Source organism: Syngnathus scovelli, chromosome 1, assembly GCF_024217435.2.
Source record: "Syngnathus scovelli strain Florida chromosome 1, RoL_Ssco_1.2, whole genome shotgun sequence".
Lineage (NCBI taxonomy): Eukaryota > Metazoa > Chordata > Actinopteri > Syngnathiformes > Syngnathidae > Syngnathus > Syngnathus scovelli.
Genome location: NC_090847.1, coordinates 8,727,837 through 8,747,657, shown reverse-complemented (window position 1 = coordinate 8,747,657; position 19,821 = coordinate 8,727,837). Strand labels below are relative to the sequence as shown.

Below are 19,821 nucleotides of genomic sequence, written 5' to 3'. Positions count from 1 at the left end.
GGCCACTACCGCAAGTCCTCACATCCTCGCAATCTGTTTTTGCCTCCGCCATCTGGGGTAGGGGTTCACGAGCATCTGTGCTAAATCCCGCAGAATGCTGAACACCCGTTGACTTACAAAGGGAATCAAGACCGTTAAAGAGACGGCCTGCCTCTCGCCATCGTGCTCATACACACACACAGCATTTGCCCCCCACCACCACCACAATTAGCGCGGGTCTTTGGATGCTACACTTTGGTATGTGAACGGATTTTTAGGAAAGAAAAACATTTAATTTCATTTTTACTTACTTAGGTTGGGAGGAACAGGAGTTGCCCTTACCCGCTGCTTTTAATGTATATTCAGTGTGGTATTAACTGAGCTGTATAGTATGTTCATTTAATGCAATGTGTGGTCTCTGTGAGGCATCGTAGTGTGCGGGCTTCAAATTGCACTAGATGGCACAACATTTCACACATTGTCCCTTTAATTTGCCTTTTTTTTTTTATTTTGCACTTGACAATTATTCCTTACTATTAAAAAGCTGAAACAAATAAGAACAGATTTTCTGCATAAAGAAAACCCTACTAACAAGCCCACTCCAAAACCAATTATTGGGTTTAAAAAAACAAAAGTCAAAACAAAATAAAAACTTATTATGATTGAATAAGTTGCACAAGTCATAAAGATGGAAAAAGGTTTGAAATTATTTATCTGGGTCTCATTTCTTTGGATTTGAGCAGGGGTGTGTAGACATTTTAGAAGCAGTGCATTTATGCTTGGAAATGCTTTAGCTTGGAGTCTCAGTTGGTGTCAATTCAATTCTTGTGTTTAATCTGCATCCTCAGGTAACACACCATATTTCCCATCCAGACACGCCTATCACAAGCACTCACACTAAAATACACTCATATGCCTCTCACATCGATCCATTCAACAAGCAAGCATTAGCACTCGTTTGAATACTCCCCAACGTTTTTAGTCAGGATTGTAAGCGCATCTGAACAAATGCACACTTGCAACTTTCTAGTGTGCTTGGACGCACAAATGTGTCAGGATGAAGATGGATATGTCTGCTTGTTTTGTGGTTTTCTTCCAAACTGGTTGGCCGCATGTATCTGCTGATGCATTGTGCGATATAATGAGGTCTTCTTCTCATCACAAATCATATAATAATCATAATCATTTTCATTTTTTTTCCCCTTTAGGCAATCAAGTGATATATGGAGCCTTCTCTTGGTTTTAATGACACTCCTCCCACACATGTATGTCATACATTCAAAGATAACTCTTAGAAAGACCGCTCTTTTTATTCAGCCTTTATTCATTCATGTAGAAAAGAAGACAACAGACCAATAACTGGAGTAAAATTTTGCACCCATTTTTATACATAACAGCGTTCTCATCATCACATCTGAGGGTGACATTTTTTTTTTTTTTTCAAGGAATAAGGATTTCTACAGAGTGAAAGGTAGCCTCAGTGCTATTAAACAGAAACCTCAAAACAAGTGCAGACATTAAAAAAATAAATTAAAACAACACAGTAGCTTTGCCAATATCTCTACCCAACTGTTCTTCCTCCCTTAGAATATACCGGCGGGGGCATTTGGAAAGCACTTGGTGCCCTCCCAGCTGTCTTGTGGTGTATGTTGAAGTGCACAGTGTGGCGGTCAGCCTGTTGTCCCTGTTATCAAAACATCCCTTCGTGTGTCTTTGCTGCATGAAGGCTACCGAAACTGGACGATAGACCCTGAGTCAACTGCATCTTTCCAGCTAGTTCATCTCACACAAGATGGCAACTGAAATATCCGCTCGGTCAAAACAATCAGCAATTGTTTAATTTTTATCTATATTTTATTACATCTTAAGTAAGTGTTATAAAGTCGTTTTAACTAGAGTGGACACATGCATCAGATCATATGCAATTGTGGAACCTTTTCAATTTTGCATTTGCGCAAAGGAGTTGTAGGACCACACAGAAATGTAGGGATGGGAGGGTACCGATGATAAGAGCCGATAATGGTATTGGGTTACTTATACTTAAGTTATTTAGTCCTCCACCGCTGTAGTGGGCACTCTGCAGCTATATCGGCGAATCATTATTTGGTTCAGAAAGGTTTTTGCCAATATTTTTGCCATCATTGTGTTGAATGAAATTGTATATCTATAAAAAAAATAGGTGAGGTAATGGTACTCGGTATCAGTGAGTATTAAAAAAGTGAATACTCATACTGGTATCGGTCTGAAAAAAAAGAGGTATCAAACATCCCTACAAAAAATAATTTAAAGGAATCCTACGAGATTGTTGTCATTGTTTAAGATATAATCTTCCAATGAGGGGTGATTTTAACAGGTTAAAAAATATTACAAATGTTAACTGATAACTGGTTAACTTTTACCTTCCAATTATAGTTTGTTTTTTTTATTTTGAGTGTGGCCCACATACTACTTTGTACCATTTTGAGCAATTGTCAGTTGTGAGATTGAATGTAACAGACAAAAAAATGAATTTTGTGTATGGCCGTATAACTGTTCAATATCCATAAATTTACCCAGAATTTGATTTAATTTGACATTTGTCTATGGCAGTATAAATACACCGTAGTTTAAGTTTAGACGTCACGGTTCATTATAATGTTAATGAGTCATTTTTGCCATTGTAATTACAACACTGTAGTTTCCATTCCCATCAGAATATTATGAGGCCATAAAACGTTGCCGTTATTTAAACCAGTCTCAGTCGGCTAATTTGAGTTACTAAATTAAGGTTCTCAGATGCAGGAGTTGGTTTCTTTTTCATCATTAGTGAGAATGAGTTAATATTGAGAAATCATAGAAATTAGACTGCTGCTATATTTCTTCCTCATTTTCAGAATGGAAGACAAAATAACCTTTCTTCACATGTTGGTTATTTTACCATATACTATAATGTCATGTCCTTGAAAATATCTGTATTTAGCATCTCATTTCATTCTAGGAACAAGAAGTCCACTGTGAACCGAAACTAATTGTCCTCAGAATAATTTGGAGAACTTGACTTTTTGGTGTGCAGTAGTCACATTGATGGGGTGAGATTCTGATGTATGTCACCTTTCTCCAGATGTCTAGCCATGTTTTAACTACACTTGCATTGTTCCAGAATCTTTTTAACTTGTCTTCTTCCTCTATATTGTTACTGCTCCTACTTAAACCACCACAATTCTTTCAATCGCATTCCTAAAACATCAGCCTTCACTCTCTCTTCTTCCTCATGTTTGCTCTTTCCATCCATCCATCCATCCATCCATCCATCCATCCATCCATCCATCCATCCATCCATCCATCCATCCATCCATCCATCCATCCATCCATCCATCCATCCATCCATCCATCCATCCATCCATCCATCCATCCATCCATCCATCCATCCATCCATCCATCCATCCATCCATCCATCCATCCATCACAATGGCTCTCTCCCTCTCCTCTTGCTCTCTCTCCCGCACTCATTAGTCTCCCCATGTGGTGGTTTGTGTCTCATGTCTTTGTCAGAACCGTTATCACTGCTGTCAGCTCCTTTGGCGAGAACAAAGTCGTCCTCTACTCACGGCACCACAAAAGACATGAGAGAAATGAAAGCACCTCGGATAAATACAAAGAGGCAGGAAGGAGGAACAATTAAATTGGGTGAAGTAATCCAGGGTAAAGGAGGGGGCGCTTGGAACAAGTATTTTCATGTCAACCACGATTTACTGTCATCAGTGGATTATAACAGCCATCAACTTCTTCCTCTGTCATCCCGTCATCGACACAGCAAAGAGCGTACGGTTGATCGGAAGATACGGGAGCTATCTATATACACATTAATTGGCTTTCCTGCGTAGTATAAATATATCTCCTTCTACATCACCTAAGCCTAGTATATCAACCTCAAATAAGTTACTGTGTATGAAGAACAGCAATTTTGAAAGACACAGATAGCCAAAAGAGAAAAATCCAACCATATATAAATAGCACTGAAAGAAGGGCCCACTGTAATGTGTTACAGAAGTAGAGTACAGTATAGCAGGACAATTACTTCTGTCACGCAATAGCAATATCCAAATCCACATGGCTGAAAACAGGCTCTTCTACTTAGCAAACATATCAGGCTTGAACCAGCTGAGGCACAAAGGGTACTTTGGAAACCAAGGACAAGATGGCCAGTGGCCACAGGGTCGTCATCGTAAAATGGCGCCAGGCATTCAAGGCTCAGGAGTGCGGCCCTGTTTCATCACGTGTAGGCATAATCTATGTCGGGGATACCGCCCTCTCTGTAGCCACGGTTGGTACCATAAGTGACATGATGTTGGCTGGTTTGGCTAAGAATGGTGCCATTGAGGCTGCCGGCTCTGTGGTTGCTCCTGTACGTCCCGTTTGCATGGGAAGAAGAAGAAGAAGAAGAGGGGAATATGGTGTGGATGTAGGTGACATCCTCCAGCTTGGGCTGCAGTGGCTGGTGAGCCATGGCTGTCATCTGAAACCCTGCTGGAGGGGCTCTGATCTCTAAGATAGAATTGTCTTTCTTGGTGCCCGACTCTACATAGTCATCGTAATTTTTTGCTCCTCGGCCTCTGTTGTATGAATGAGAGTCCCCTGACTTGTAACTTGTTCTTTGTCCATACCAGCAAAAAATACCAAAGATGAGTAGTAGGCTTACTAACGCCGTGGCTCCCCCAATGATCCCTGCCAATGGCAAGGCTGATAGCTCAGAGTCTTGTGTGTCCTTATCCGACCCCTCTCCCCTGGAGTTCACCACGGCCTCTCCAGTTTCTATCTGAGCACAGGCCGGAGTAGAATCTTTATTGTTCGTTTCAACACTGCCAACGCGAGCCGTCCCCATGTTGGAGCCGAGAAAGGTCTCCTGTCGTAATGGCAGCAGGCAAATGAGGTAATGTGAACGGGGTGTGAGTTGGGTAAGATGGTACTGCCTTCTCTCTCCAGGAACAAGAGTCTCTGTGATAGAACCGAGTGCCGCACTGGTACCTAACCTCAGCCATGACAAACGGAACGAGGGCGCCGGCTGTGGGCACAACCAGCTGACCAGAACGCTGTCCGCAGATAGAGCTTTCACAGTCAACTCCAGGGCTCCTCCGGTTACATGCCCCTCTCCCCCTGCAGGCAGAGGCATAACTAGGCCCGGCCGCTTAGCTCGGAGTGTGAAGAGGGAACCTTGCGTGGGGACCAGCAAAGAGTTAGTGGTGGTGCTGCCATAGGGAACTGAGCCCACAGCTTTCCCGTCCCCTCCAACGCTGTCATCACCTCCTCCGTTCTTTTCTGATGGGTTTACCCCAACACCAGTGGCCGGACCAGCTGGAGGTCCTTCACACTGTTCCATTAGATAGGTAAGGTCTTTAAGAGACTGGCCCTTCACTGCCTCAGGTCCCTGACAGGTCAAACCCCTGACTGTTACAGCAGAGCCCCAGCTATGAAGCCATGCATGGAGCCAGCGAAGGCTGCAACTACAGTACCAGGGGTTTCCTCGTAGCAGCAGCAACTCCAAACTATCTGCGTCCTTGAAAAGCCCCCGAGGGAGACTAGTCAGATTGTTTCCCGATAGGTCTAGCTTCTGTAGCCGTCGCATTCCGTCCAGAGCCCCTCGCGGTATGTGAGTCATCCCGTTGTCCTGTAAATGGAGTCGAATGAGATGCGATGACGGTAGGTTGACCGGTGGAGACTGCATGGCATTTCGGACTAGTGATAGCTCTGTCAGATTGGAAAGGCGGGAAAAGGTGTCATCTGCAATGCGTGTGTTGGCTAGCAGGTTCCCGTCCAGGACTAAGCGACGTAAGGAGGAGAGCCCTCGGAAGGCATGTGTGGGGATGGTGTTGATTCGGTTGTCGTCTAATCGCAGCTCCTCCAAGGATGCAGGCAATCCCGCAGGGATGCTTGACAAGTGGTTCCGAGAGAGAAACAGCAGTCTGAGCCGTGGAGTCCCAGAGAAAGCGCGCTCCTGGATGCTAACTGTAGATATTGAATTATCATCCAAGTGTAGACGCTCCAGTAGTGGTAACTTGGCTAAAGATGAGCGTGGTAACGTTCGTATGTTGTTATCCTGCAAATGCAGCTCTCGTAATGAAGGTGGAAGGTGTATAGGGAATTCATCCAACTGGTTAGCATACAGGTAAATCACTCGTATGGAAGTGCTGCGCTCCAGTGACGGAGGCAGGCCGGCATTACTCAGTCGGTTGCTTTGCAGGTAGAGGATGGCAGCCGTCAACGGTAGAGGAGGAATTAGACTGAGTCCGCGGTCGTTGCAGTAGACAAAACCCTCATCGCAACGGCAGACTGAGGGACAGACAATTCCTTCCTCTCCCTCACCCGTCTCCAAGGCGATTGCGGCTGCTGCCAGTTCCAGCACCTCAGCCAATAAGGTGAGGCATAGCAGGAGCAGGAAGAGCCAATCGCGAAGCTCCGCAAGACTTTCAGTTGCCATGTTGGTGCTCAGCTCCTGATGGGGGAAACAAAAGAAACTTTTTTAAAACTACTGCCAAAGCTCAGTGAGGAGTGGACTGTATTTACTATATTATGTTCGCGCAAAGCCGATTTCTTGCTCATTGCTTCACGCAGTGTGTAAAACGTAAAGTTTACGAATGAAAATACAATCCCAATTCAACGGAAACCTCTCCGAATAGCATTTTCAGTGACCTAAAAAGAGACTTGTACGCATCTTAACAGCCAAAACACGATCAAGAATAGACGTTTTTAGCCCATGATTTGCCTTTCACTCTTGAACCGCTTGACGTGAATGCGGTCAACTGTTACTAAATGCAAAGTTTTTCCTCTTACTTCAGTAGATCTGGTGATTGAATCGTGAAACATACTTTGGAGAGCCTGTCCATTATTATTTGGGTCAGCACAACCGAGCACAAGACAAATGGGCAATTTAACGCAGAGAGAACTGTGTGGTGGAGTGATTGGCTGAAGAAGATTACGAGAATCAGGGAAACCAAATGGATGACAGGGATGGAGAAAATTGGACAGTGACAGAGATTAACTGAAATGGAGTGACTGACATGAAACTAAAATGGCAAAATGATTGGGAGTAGGAAATCCCATTAATTGCACACATTTCTGTTGATAGCTGTGAAGACAACAGGCGTAATAACCTCGGTGTGACAGCGCTGCATTAAAGCCCGCGATGAAATGAAGCAATCGAAATGCTGAATCCCTTCATACTTGGAGAAATGCCCACACATACTAAAGAAGTAATCATAAAGCACTCACAAACCATTGTCTCAATAAAAGCCGGCATCCTTAATGCACATCTTGTCTTAGTTTTTCTATTGTTTGTGAAATGTCTTTGAATTATTCAGGCTTGAAATTTCCTGAAATTTAGAGGGTAGAATCTTTCTCCAACTGCCTATATTTGTATTTACTTGTGTGCCAGTATGCACCAATATATTTAACATGAAAACAAACAAATAATTGTCGGCTCTCAATTTCACTCGCTGTGAGTGAACTATTTTTAGTACTTGAATAACGCACAGTGGTGAAATTTGTGTTGATTACACTGTGGCCTCGACTCATTTGATTCCCTTCTTTTTCTTTTGCCTGTGGCTATATTTTTTTTCCTGCCATGATTTGACAGCACATTTGACAAACAAATCCTCTCAAGGCAAGTATTTTTTTCCTTTCCTCTCTGTGCAAATGCGCCCATGTGCATGCGCGAGGATACAAACTCCAACTTGCTAGATGCAAACTAGCCCCTTAGCTGCAGTCAAAATCCATGCAAAGTGAACAAGACATGGCAACAATAGAACGGACCGAAAGGCTTGGGGATTTGTCGAGGAGGAGAAGGGACAAATTAAAATGAGGAAAGGAGACGGATGGAAAGCTGCTCTGTCAGTCACAGGTGGAGAGAGGCAATGGTAGTAAAGAAAAGCAAGACAAAAAGCCTTATTATTATAAAAATAAGCAGGCTTGAGTCTGAAACCCAATTTTCTGCTGAGCTTAATTAACTAGATAATGTCGTACTGCATCCATGTGAAAATGGCAGAAAAGTTGGTCACAAATGTCCCCCTGGATATGGGGTGGCCAGAGTGATGTAGCCCCGCCCCGGTCGTTGTGCCCATTTGTGCTCCTTTTTGTAAAAAAAAAAATCAACCACCATTACTTTTGACGGAAGTTGGTACGCAATAACCAAAAAAAAAGAACAGTCTGTATGCTGGGTAGTTTGGTATTGACCCAATAGTTTTTTTTTTCTGCTCCTTTTTTTCCCCCTTCCAAACGTAATTTCATGTTTCCATTTTAGCATTCTAAGCGTTGCCAGCATTTAAAAGGAAAATATCGGCACAAAAGAGACTCTCAAGGTATACAGACATTGGGAACGGTCTACGAATATCAATAAGCTTATACAACACTATAACGCTTCTCCTTTTTGAGCTTTACTTTCTTTCCCTTTCACATCCCAAAAATGACCCTAGGAATTATGCTATTTACACATTTTTTTCTTTCACAGCAAATCTGTTTTCATTTGCCCGCTCCAATCCATTTCTACCTCTGGCATATTTCTCATGTGTCGCCCTTTGTCGGTTGAATTGGCCACACATACTCAGATTCAATCAGTCAACTCGTTTATATATTTGGCCCAGCTATAATCTCTCCTTTAGTTTCATTTCCCTAATTTATCTGAAGAACTTGATAAATGAAGTGGTTCACTTTTTTTTTTTTTTTTGCAGATGACACGTACTTGGTTCCATGTCAATACGCTATTAATAATTTGTTGTGATTGGACCATTCAAGAGCTCCTTAGAGAATAAACGAATAGGATTTTATCTCCTTATTTTTTGCCTTCATCTGTCTTACTTTTCTGTTTTTCTCACATCCCTTCATTTATCTGTATTTCCTCCAGTTTCAAGGTGTATTGTATGTTTATTGGAGAAAATTGTCCAAATGTCTAACTGTTAGTGATGGCAACATCCCAGTTACAAAGTGGATGGATGAAGTCACTTCTTAGATAAAACCTTTTTTCAGTTTTCAGATCGTTGGACGCAAGATGTGGTGTGTGCGTGCGTGTGTGTGCATGTGTGTAAGAGGATGACACAGAATGTAAGAGGTCTTATCGACCTTAGGTATGATTGCTTGGGGCTTGCTAACCTGTTCAGTCTGTGCCTTTCACTTCTGCCGCAGTCGTGTTTCTCGTTGAGGAAATGGTTGAAAGGAGATTAGTTTGAGCGACTAAGGATGCCACTGTCTGTCTCTGCGCTCCGTCTTCCTGGAGTTGTTTAGATGTATAGTTTAGTTCCTTGGGGAAATGGGATGTTCCTCAGCGTGGACAAATGATGATAGGGATAATGATAGTCTTTACTGCAGGGCTCCAGTAGCAACACCAGCATGGCTTAGGGCCACCACATTTGTGTGCTGTGTTTTTTTACTGCCAGGCTCTCTCACTGTATCTGTGAATAAGAGGGTTGTTAGGCCTGCCAACTCATGTCATCTTCACCAAGCGTCCAGAGGCCTAATTCAGAAAACACTCCTCTAACACCAAAAGATGACAGTTTGGCCAGACAGTCCCAAGATCAGTGTTAGGCACGAGTGTCCTCAGAAGTCAAAGACATTCCAGGATGTTTGCGTTAGCTGTGGGTCATGCAAAAACAAAATTGTGTTGGACCACACACCCTTTTCAAGTTGTCCTCTGGTTTTACTTTGTGAGCTAAGCAACGATAAGTGTCCTGAAAAATCCTCTTGAAGGAGTTTCAATTCAGTTCAGCCATGTACAGATTATTTTTTGATGCCTCGCACAAAATGTTATTTTAAATTCCTTTCCTTTCAGCTACAGCCTCGCTGTTAAAAGTAGTCCACTCTATTCACGGCTTTGATGGCCAGTCCAGGGCGAAGAGTCTCCCGCCGGTCGCTAGGATTGTTCTTCTGTGTATGCTGAAGGTGCACTTCACTTGCTTCAGCAGCTTGCTATGATCCCTGGAAGGACAGAGAAGAACACGCTATTTACACTTCTTGTTTGAAATCGTACGTTCGAGAGCTCGTTCCACACATACAACTAATGCAGTTGATGTTGATTGTTCGTTGTTTTCCAACACGGACGAAGGATAGAGTCGGGATTAGTGATTCAGTGTTCTCATTCACATCAGGGTTTGTTAATCCCAATCATTCAATTAAATACCTATTCTTAGCCTGATATCTTCTTAAAAATACTACAAACAAGAGTGAAAACATTATTTGAAGTCTTGTGTTCAGCCTGAACACAAAGCAACCAAGCGAAAGTCTGAGTGAATCCAATTTAATTAGTGAGACGCGGCTGTGTGATGAGGATGCATAAATGTCAGCCTTTTGCATTGGTTCCGGGCCAGTTCATTAACTGCAGTTTAGGGGAAGATCAAACTAAAACTGTTGGACACAGGAGCTTTCAATATTTCTGGCTCATGACACTCATTAAATGTCGTGATGCCTGCTTGCACTGCCAGTCACTTGCTGCTAATATTGCAGTGTATCTTGCACAAATTAGGTTTTGAGTGAAGAACGTCATCCTTTCACAATGCAAAAGCACTAATGCAATATTCAACTGGTTTAAAACCAACACGATTTAACTCTTTACTTTTCTTGTCAGATATGTTAAATATTATCACTCAAGAAATTAGTTGCCACGGTAAATGAGGACAACAAGAGAAAACAAAAAATGTTACCAAGTTTCCATCCTAAAACAATATGCAACATAATTATCACCCTCTGATTATGTAGTGAAAGTAGAAATAAAGTACATTGTGGAAATACTTCCTGAAGGTCAACCCTTGATCTATGCAGCGCTTAATTCCCAGTGAGCATACATATCCCATTAAGGAAACCTTGCTTTATAGCTGTGCATAGATTTATTTTTTTTATTATTATTTAAACAAAGCAATAGAGCTTTCATTAAGCACCACCTGCTAAGTGTTTGTACCTTGAGTGCAAAATCAAGCTCCCAGGTGAAGACTGGCTGGAGCAAGACAAAAGTCCTCATCAGGAATACAGAGTGTACAGAGACAAACTCATCAAGGCCATTAACTGCTCCGCTGCGTTCACTCGCTTTTTCACTCCATCCCGGAATAAGTAGACTACATAACCAACTGGGACATTATCGTGCTGTTTGCTTAAACACAAATAGAGACAAATAAAGCTGTTCTCGTTTTCATGGGAGCCAAATGCTTAGAGGAACTTGGTCAGCGGCCTTACGTATATCTGATATTGATATTTTTATCCTTAAACCTAACTGGTTGAAAAAAGTGGCACTGTTTAGAGTGACAGTTCAAGTTGTGTGTGATGTGGTGAATTGTTCTTTTTATAAAACAACCCTGGGGCGAGGTCTCATTTGTGACGACTGATTTATATTGTGTGCACAGAGCATTGTGAACATGTGTAAGGAAAACCGCTCGACCTGAAACGGAATGCGGAACTACGGATGGCTGCAAAGCACGTCCACTTGTTGACTGGATTTGGAGTCATGAGACGATGTCAATAATCACAGATGGAGCTTTGTGTTTTGCACCCCTTGTGCATTACAAACTGTCAAAACCATCCAAGTTGTCCAGCCATCAATCATCCAAATCAATACTTCGAACAACTCGGTCTCCCGATGTACTTTAGAGGCCAAAATTTCAAAAATTGAAAATACCAAAGGTTGTGCAGTTCGGACTTGATCCTCTCGTTGTTAGGATGAACAGACAACCAATCTGATGAGTTTTCCCCTTGTAGAAGAAGTCCACCTTTGGGTATTCTTTAGGGGTACTGTGGTGTGGTAGGTTAATGATATGCAAAATGTGCTGAGGAAGACAGCGTTTACTGGCCTCTGATTAGGCACAAGGGCCCTCTAAAGGTCCATAAATATGATAAATAAAGCAAAAATTACTCTGAGAACCCTAATCTACAACATACCTCTATGTCTTCCTGAAACTGTATTAATAATGGTGGACCATTTAGATCCTTCATTTAAATCAAGAAACATGTTTGAAATGTGAGATGAAGTGGGGAGAACATGTAAACTCTTCACAGAAATGCCGGAGCCCAGAATACGATACTGTACTACACTGTAAAATGACCTTAATCAAGATTTCTGATTGTGGCAGTCGATTATTTTTCTTTTGTTTGTCTCTAAATCCGTAGCAGTTGGAGGTTGCCCACTGCTCTGGAATGACCTTAGCTAATCCACTGTATAAATGATCACTGAGGGGGTTCTAATGACCTCCATTTGCCACGCATGAACCGCAAATGCCACCTTCAGTGAAACGAACAGTCACTTTTGTGCCAGACAATATGCAGAGCTTTAGGCAGTGTGAATCAGACAAAGGCTTTGGAAGGTTAAAAACAAAGAATTTGGGTAGAAGTGAAAAAACGTTGCACCGGAAAGGATTCTCTGACACTTTGGCGTCATATCACGCTGCAAGTGGTAACTCGAGGCTTTTGTTGAAGATATATTGCATATTATCAAATAGACTCATATATAAATCTCTTTTCTCATGCAGTCGAGGGTAAAAGGTGAAATCAAGTTCTTTTTCTTGAAAACCTCACTGCCATTCTACACTGACTAAAAGGCAGATATTTGTATTCAGTTCATGATAAAAAAAAAACCCCGAATGGCTCTAGATTGGACCAGTTGAGGTATTACAGGATGATAGCTTTTGTCACTTGTTCTGGTATTAAAATGCTGCAAACAATGATAGGCCTGAAGGAAAAGGAAAGGCATTACTCCCCTTTGTGACATTTATTTGCTTGGATTTTACTGAGCAATAGTAGGAGAATAAAAAAAAGGGAGCTATGCGCTATTTTTCACAAGTGTTGCTGGTAATATCTTCTCAGACTGATCAATCTTCACTGGTAACCCCACCACTCCCTCTCTTAACTTGTTTTGTCCTGTAAAAAACGAGAGAGCATCTCATTGCTGAAGGGGACACAAATCACTCTGCTTGTGTGTGACAGAGAGCTTCAACCAGAAGTCAAAATGTTCACCTAATCTAATCATCTAAGGTGCCAATTTTCAGGGTAACCCATGAAAGGAATTTTTACACATTTCAAAGAATCACAGAGCATTACTAACTCAGCAAGGTCCCAATTATGCGACTTTACACAGATCTGATGAACTGTATCAAATTGGCAGTTATTTAGCGTTTTATGCAAAATTGGTTGTAAAAAATTGTAATGTCATATTTCGTGGATTCATCAAATTACTCAGAGGACTATCTTCCACTCAAGACAGTTGCTTCTACCTGCCTTCCCTTTTTCTATAGTGTAAGCTCCTCTAGATGACCTTCTATTTGCATTCGTGCAGCTTTGAAACATTTTAATAGACAGTGGCGGGGAAATTAACTGTATCAAATCTCAATTTCCATCAAAGCTTCGCTCCATCAGGCTGTTGTGAAAAATAGAGAGTAAAGAAAAGTGACAGCTGTGATACTTGGCAATGTGCTCGCTCTGTAGGGAGCACGGAGACAGGAAGTGAGGGGAGTCGAAGCTAGGGATTAATAGTGGGACCGAATTGTGAGCACTTTGTAATCATGGGGCTGTCTAACCTCGGTGTTAGCGAGGTTGATGAGCATGCGTCCCCGCTGACACGCACTCTCTCCACATTCACTCTGCTGAATATTAAAATGGGGAGGAGAATTCCTCGGAGCCCCATTGTCAGGCGGGCTTATTGTTCTCTCCTGGCCTTTGGCTCGCAACGCATCTGTGTGTTTTTAGTATTAATGCGCAAATGGGTGTCTGCAATGTGTGCTTATGCATATAACGGCCGCATCTTCGCAGCATGTGGCGGCCGTCCGCAGCTGAGCGGCAGTTAAGGACGGCAGTCAGGGTGATGGGTGGGGCATTGGCGGCTCGGCGTGGACCATAAAGACGAGCGGCTCGAGAGCAATCGAAGCAGCCGTCCGGGCCAAATGCTGGCAATTATTTCACCTGGAGGCGCCATCTCTTAAAATGAACTCTCTCATTAAAATTGGCCATGTGTGCTCGCATGTAAATGCATGCTTGCAGTTTAGCAAAGTCTTTGGCAGCACAGATGTTCGTCTTGCAAACATCACAGTGTGTGTGTGTCAGAGTCTATTTGAAAAGATTTCGATTGGGGTGGTATGAAATACAATACATACAGGGGAAAGTCAAGTGGATACATTTGGTATTAAAATATGAAGAATTGACATGCCTTCATAACATTTAGCTCCTGGTGTAAAAGAGTATTTCTGTTAAAAGCTGTCATGAAAGGCTTAGTGGTGAACCTCACCCATGAAAAAAGGTTAATTGCTTGTATTAGCTTTTGATTGCACTGGAAAATTATATTTCATAATAGTTATTCCAATTCTGTAATTATGAGCTTGGTGTGAAAGTTTTCTCTTGTTCAGTTACATGGATATTAGTCATGAGCATAAGAACTGATGAGTTGATAGCCGTCATTTCAAATGATGACATTTATGTGTAAATTGATTGTTAAATACTAATAGCATCTGAAAGCAATTGAGGGGAATGGAATTGAATTCAATCAGACCTAGTTGGACCTAAAGACCATGGCAAAGCAACACTGGCATGGAAATAGGAGTTCACAACCTTCTGAGTCTTCTCTCAATTGTAACCTACCCTTAAATCAGTTTGCACACACGAGCAAATACCTCTGCATATTTCTTTACAAAAACAAGTAAACTGTGTTTACTTCTTTTTCATGCCATGTGAAGAGAACCTGATCATTAATTCATAAATTTCACTACATCTATTGCTATCTTATATATTGTTGTCATTATACAAGCGGTTCAAATAATGAACACATGAATGGATTATAATAAATGTTATGAAAATCTGATGTGCTAGAGAAAGAAAAGGGCAGATTTGGAATCAACATGTAAAACTCATCTAGGAAAGTTAACAAGCATTGCTAATGAAAAAAAGAGTTTGACATTATATCTTGTTTTTGCGATGCTCCTCTACAGCCTATTTATTCTTACAGAAAAGCAAAACATGGAGAGAGTCCTTGTTCCTGAAATGTTCTGGTATAGTCATTGAACAGGGTGAAGGATCATTTCTTGACAATTGCAACGTTTCTGTGGTTGAATGAAAACGTCCTGTCCATTGCATGTGAAGATTCAAAACCTAATTCAGGGTCACATTTTTCCATTGCAGCAGGACAGTAGTGGTGCTCAATTGCTTGGTGTGCAGTGTATTTTTGTTCCACAATCATCCACTATAGAAAGTCCGATTACCCGCTTGGGGACAACATGCAAACTCCACACAAAAAAAAACAAAGTCAGGATTTGAACTTGAAACCTCAGAACTTGTTCTGCCTCGTAATCAATTGCTCAAAAAACAAGTATCAATGTATCAACCCTTCCCGAGTTATCTAAAATGTTCAGTGTGAATAAAACATTGTGCCCTGGAAAAATATCTGATTAATTCATTGAATTAATTTATTTTCCTCATGATTGTCCAATTTACATACGTTATACCAAGTTGTCGTTAGTTACACTGTATTGCAAGTAACTTTGCAATAACTACCGTAAATTTCACAACAACGACTGTATGTTGGTGTTTCTGGATTTCTACATGTGTGTACTTGCGTGTGTGTGTGTGTGCGACTGTTTAACTAACCCGCACACGTAACATTCCCATCTCTGCCTCCCTCTTTCTCATTTATGGAGCAGGCGGCAAAGTGAAAGAGTTGTAGGGGATGGGGGAGAGCGAATGAAAAAAACAGTTAAATGTGAAGCAAGAGAGGGAGGATGAGATGGTGAAAGAGGGGAGGGAAAGGAGGTAGGGTGGTTGCAAAGGTGCATGCAGGGAATAATTAAGTCTGGTTGGAGTAAAATGGGGAGTCGGGGGAGGACGAGAGCAAGAAGAGCCTGGCAAGAGGCGAGATAGAGGCAGAGGCGGCAAGATGGGGGCGCGAGAAGGAAAAGAGGCGGAGGAGGAGGAGGCGGCAGATTTATGAAGCCATTGGAATGTAATTTGGAGGCAGAAATTACTGTCAGCCTGTGCGAGGTTTAAAGTCGCTGAAGCCTGAATGCAGGGCCCCGCCTCCATGTGTGTGCGTGGCAGCCGGCATAGACAAATGGCTCACAAATGCGATGCACAACAACGCCACAAAAGCTCTGACCTGCAGCTACTTGTCTTTCATGGCAAACGCGTGAGCATGTGCGTGCCCGCTGCTCGTCCATGCAGGAGCGATGCGACAACATGGCATCGGAACGTAACCCGACATTCATATTTAGCAGCTCATATTTCATCCATGCTTGAAAACACAGATAGACACGCATACATGCAGTCAGTCTTGTCAGCCTACGAGGGCCCGGCTGAGTCAGTCGAGGGTATTGGCATGGACAGAATGAAGGTTGGGTGCAGGTTTGGCCTGGAGTCGGGGCGGCACTAAGCGAAAGAGTGACAGGAAGGTAGAGGTGTGAAATGGAAATGAGAGCGAGAGATTCTTAAAGCGGAAGTCAACCCAAGATGTCAAAACTTCTTGTTTAAAGTTGGCATATTTACTTAACAGCAGTTTTTAGTCTACCAAGATTTTGTTCTTCAGAAACCTGGTATTTACTCGCCAAATGGAGGTGCCATTTTTCTGCTCTCTAGTAAAAAGAATATCACGTATAACTGCGTTTGAAAATTCACTCTGATGTCCGTGCACTATTCCGAGTGCGCATGTGTTTTTGTTGTTTTTCTTGTACACCCAATTTGTGAATGGCAAATTTGAGCAACGCACTAAATTTCTCAACGGCAGTTTGTGCTCCGAGTGCATTTTTGAATGCACCATTTTTTGGCGGGTTTAGTGACGTGACGTTACGACAGATGTTCCTGGAAGAATGCGAAAGGCGCTGGTGATGTGCTTTTCGATCGACAACGGGATGGAAATGTCCAACGTGGCACCCCCCTGAGGTTGCTGAATCATAACTGTTATTCCAGAAACGTGACGTTAAGCAGAATACCATTTTCTATTGTTGCTGGCACATACAGTGTATTCTAAAAGAAAATTCCTTAGGGTTGACTTCCGCTTTAAGGAGACTAAAAAGAAGAGTGTGAGGGATGTGACCGGCTTTCTAACGCCGATACACACAGCTTCCATTTAGCGTGAGGCGGCCAGAGAAGGCGAGAAATGAGGGGAGCGGCCGAGCAAGGATAATCAGCAGAGATCTCAATGCGATACAGTGTTTGTGAAACACACACACGCACACACTCACACACAAACACACGTGAAATGACGTGTGAGCCTCTAATTTATCCTCATCAGACAAAACCAGCGGCCAAGATATTTTTTGGGTTTTCTCCCCCTCTACTGTCAGCAAAAAAAGAACAATGCGTTAATTTACATGTGGAAAATTAAAGCGCAGAAGATGTAATTATTAGAAAAAGAAAACAATTGGCACATGCTGTGTTTTTATAAAGGTGCAAATGCTTACAGATTTGCGTTTGTGATTCTGCCGCTGAATCAATCACTTGTATGTTTAATGTGTTTGTGCTTTAGGTCGTGTTCATTGTAATACCGAGGCCATACGGCGCTGTGCATTCACGTACCGAGACCATTGAAGTTATATGAGGCGTAACCTCTTACCTATCATTAGTGAAACGTTGTCGGCGCGGGATTTTAATAATGATAGAGAAAATGCAAAACATGCATTAGCATCGAATGACTTTGAACTTCCGGCGTTCAATTCAAAACCTTAAAGGACTATTCACCTGCGGCAGATAACGGGTACTTTTGGATACCTGACATTGGTTACGTCTATTCCAATATCGGAGATGCATGTGAGTATTTAGAGATATGGTCAGCCCTCATTTTTCGTGGGGGATAGGGCCTGGAGACCCACAAATTGCAACGAGGCATCATTTCGAAATAAGATCTTGTATTGAATTGCATTACTGTCTGTGTCTGATAAGGCTGTTGAAGGTTTGAAGAAAATCTATTAACTCCTATTAAAAGGGAACTGCATTGATTTGACACTTAGCTATAACAACCATCTTCCGCTTTATGACATTAGAAAATGAAAAAGGTTGTGAAAATGAGAAAGAATCTTTGAACGTCAGGGAGGGAGCTGCATTTAGGAATTGTCACCTATAGCCAAATCAAATCCTGTGTAGTTGTGTGGACTCCAATGACGTGTTTGCAAATTGAAGATGAAAAGTGGACACTTGCAGCATAATCCAGGATTTGGAGCAGAAAATAGTATCAGCAAAATGTAGGCACGAGTGTACAACATCCCTGGTGTAAGTTGAGCACTAATCCTTTCCTGTCAGAAATTGAATAAATGAGCGAGGCAAGAGCACACAGCATCGTACTTCCTTGGTGATACACTTTGCCATCACTTTGAGTACACGTTTGGCCCATTTGCTGTGTATTCTGATATCGGAGGCACCTGTTTTTTTAACTCCAAACATTGTCATAAGACTGACAAAGATCTGTATGAATTTTTTGACATTATCATAAAACATGTTGCTATCGGTCGTTCCTCACAAACAGACGCGCAAATGTTTTGCGCACGCTGACAAATATAAACCTCGTCACCTTGCTCGCGCAAACTTTTGTGCTCTTCCCAACTCTCTGACTTTCTCATTGTTGCTCAAACCAGAGTTGTTTTTTTTGTTCTTCCCTCCGGCAAGTCGTAATCATACTCTTTTGCCCCGTGACAAGGCAACCTCCCACGATCTCTCTCTCTCTCTCTCTCTCTCTCTCTCTCTCTCTGTGTGTGGAGGTCAATTATCTCTGGATGTGCTACCACGGTAGGGACGTCTACTCATGCAGCAGCAAGGTGTTAAATAGGAAAAAATGGATATTTCAGCATTTCCTCCTACTGACATTCATCATCCTTCAGCACCTTCTTCTATGTTTGCCACTCTCCTCTCGTCTCCATTCATTCTCAATGTACACCTGCAGCATTTCACATTTTTCTGCCTTTCTCCATCTCCTGTTTTGCATTGACACTCAATTTATCATACTTTGTGAACTGGGGGTAATCATTGAAATGCTGCTGTGCTATCATCATTAAAATGTTTAAAATGAATTCCTTTCTACCTGGAAGATTGCCTCATGGAGATGTTTGTCAAAGATATATTTTTTTAACTCGAGAGACAATTAAAAACAGTGACAAGATGAAAAGCAATCATTGCGAGATTAATTGATCATTGTTGGATTAAGACAAATGAATAAAAGGTGGGGTAGAAAGAGTATGGAGAGATGGAAGCAGAGATAAGGACAGACAGGGAGAAAGAGTGAGCTGTAAAATCTTTGCCCCGGAGGAAGCCTGCTTGCAAAAAGGGAAAAGAAGAGTTCGGGATGCAGTTAAGGGAGCTTAAGAGGAGGAGGAGGTGGAATAAAGCGCAGAGAGGAATCGGGAGAGACGAGACAAGTGGAATGAGAAGAGTGATGGGAGAGGCTGAAAGACACCACATAATGTTGTCACGACAATGCACTGTTTTGTACTTGGAAAAAAGAAAGGATGCATCATAAAGTACTTCATCAATCTTGTGTAAAAATCGAATTGCATGGTGTAAGAATTGTCATCGGCCTTGAAAAAAACATATCGGTCTATCACTACGCATTATAGTGTGCAATTCTAACGATTCATTGACTTGCGAGTGCCCCAATCAATAATTTTTTTAAGCTATCAACCCTGTGGACGTATTTAATGCTGCACTGCCTCCTAGTATCGACTGAAATTGACGTCAAAGTGCCCTCGGGCTCGCATTGTGACCAAACCCACACAGCAGGTGAGCCACGACATAACGGTGGACAATTAATTGAAATTTCATCATGATTTAAATATGGACTTCAGGATCTTGAAAGCATAATTATCAAAGTAAAAACATGACCGGCTAGCAAAAATTAGCTTTAGACATCATGTGGTTTATCTTTATAGTTCACACAGT

At 42.1% G+C, this 19,821-nt stretch overlaps 2 protein-coding genes across 9 annotated transcripts in view; one reads left to right on the top strand and one right to left on the bottom strand.

The window, feature by feature from the left end:
* The window catches only part of macrod1 (mono-ADP ribosylhydrolase 1), a 159,417-nt gene that overhangs the window by 26,579 nt on the left and 113,017 nt on the right, over positions 1-19,821 (top strand). The gene's annotated exons all lie outside the window — the stretch shown is intronic.
* The window catches only part of flrt1b (fibronectin leucine rich transmembrane protein 1b), a 41,781-nt gene continuing 23,243 nt past the window's right edge, over positions 1,284-19,821 (bottom strand). For all 4 annotated transcript variants that reach the window (XM_068652043.1, XM_068652029.1, XM_068652033.1 and 1 more), the window contains 2 exons: positions 9,097-9,918; positions 1,284-6,448 (listed from right to left, as the gene is read on the bottom strand). In XM_068652043.1, the coding sequence (XP_068508144.1) occupies positions 4,232-6,433 (2,202 nt within the window). In that variant the 5' untranslated portion in view covers positions 6,434-6,448; positions 9,097-9,918 and the 3' untranslated portion in view covers positions 1,284-4,231. The remainder of the gene's footprint in view (positions 6,449-9,096; positions 9,919-19,821) is intronic.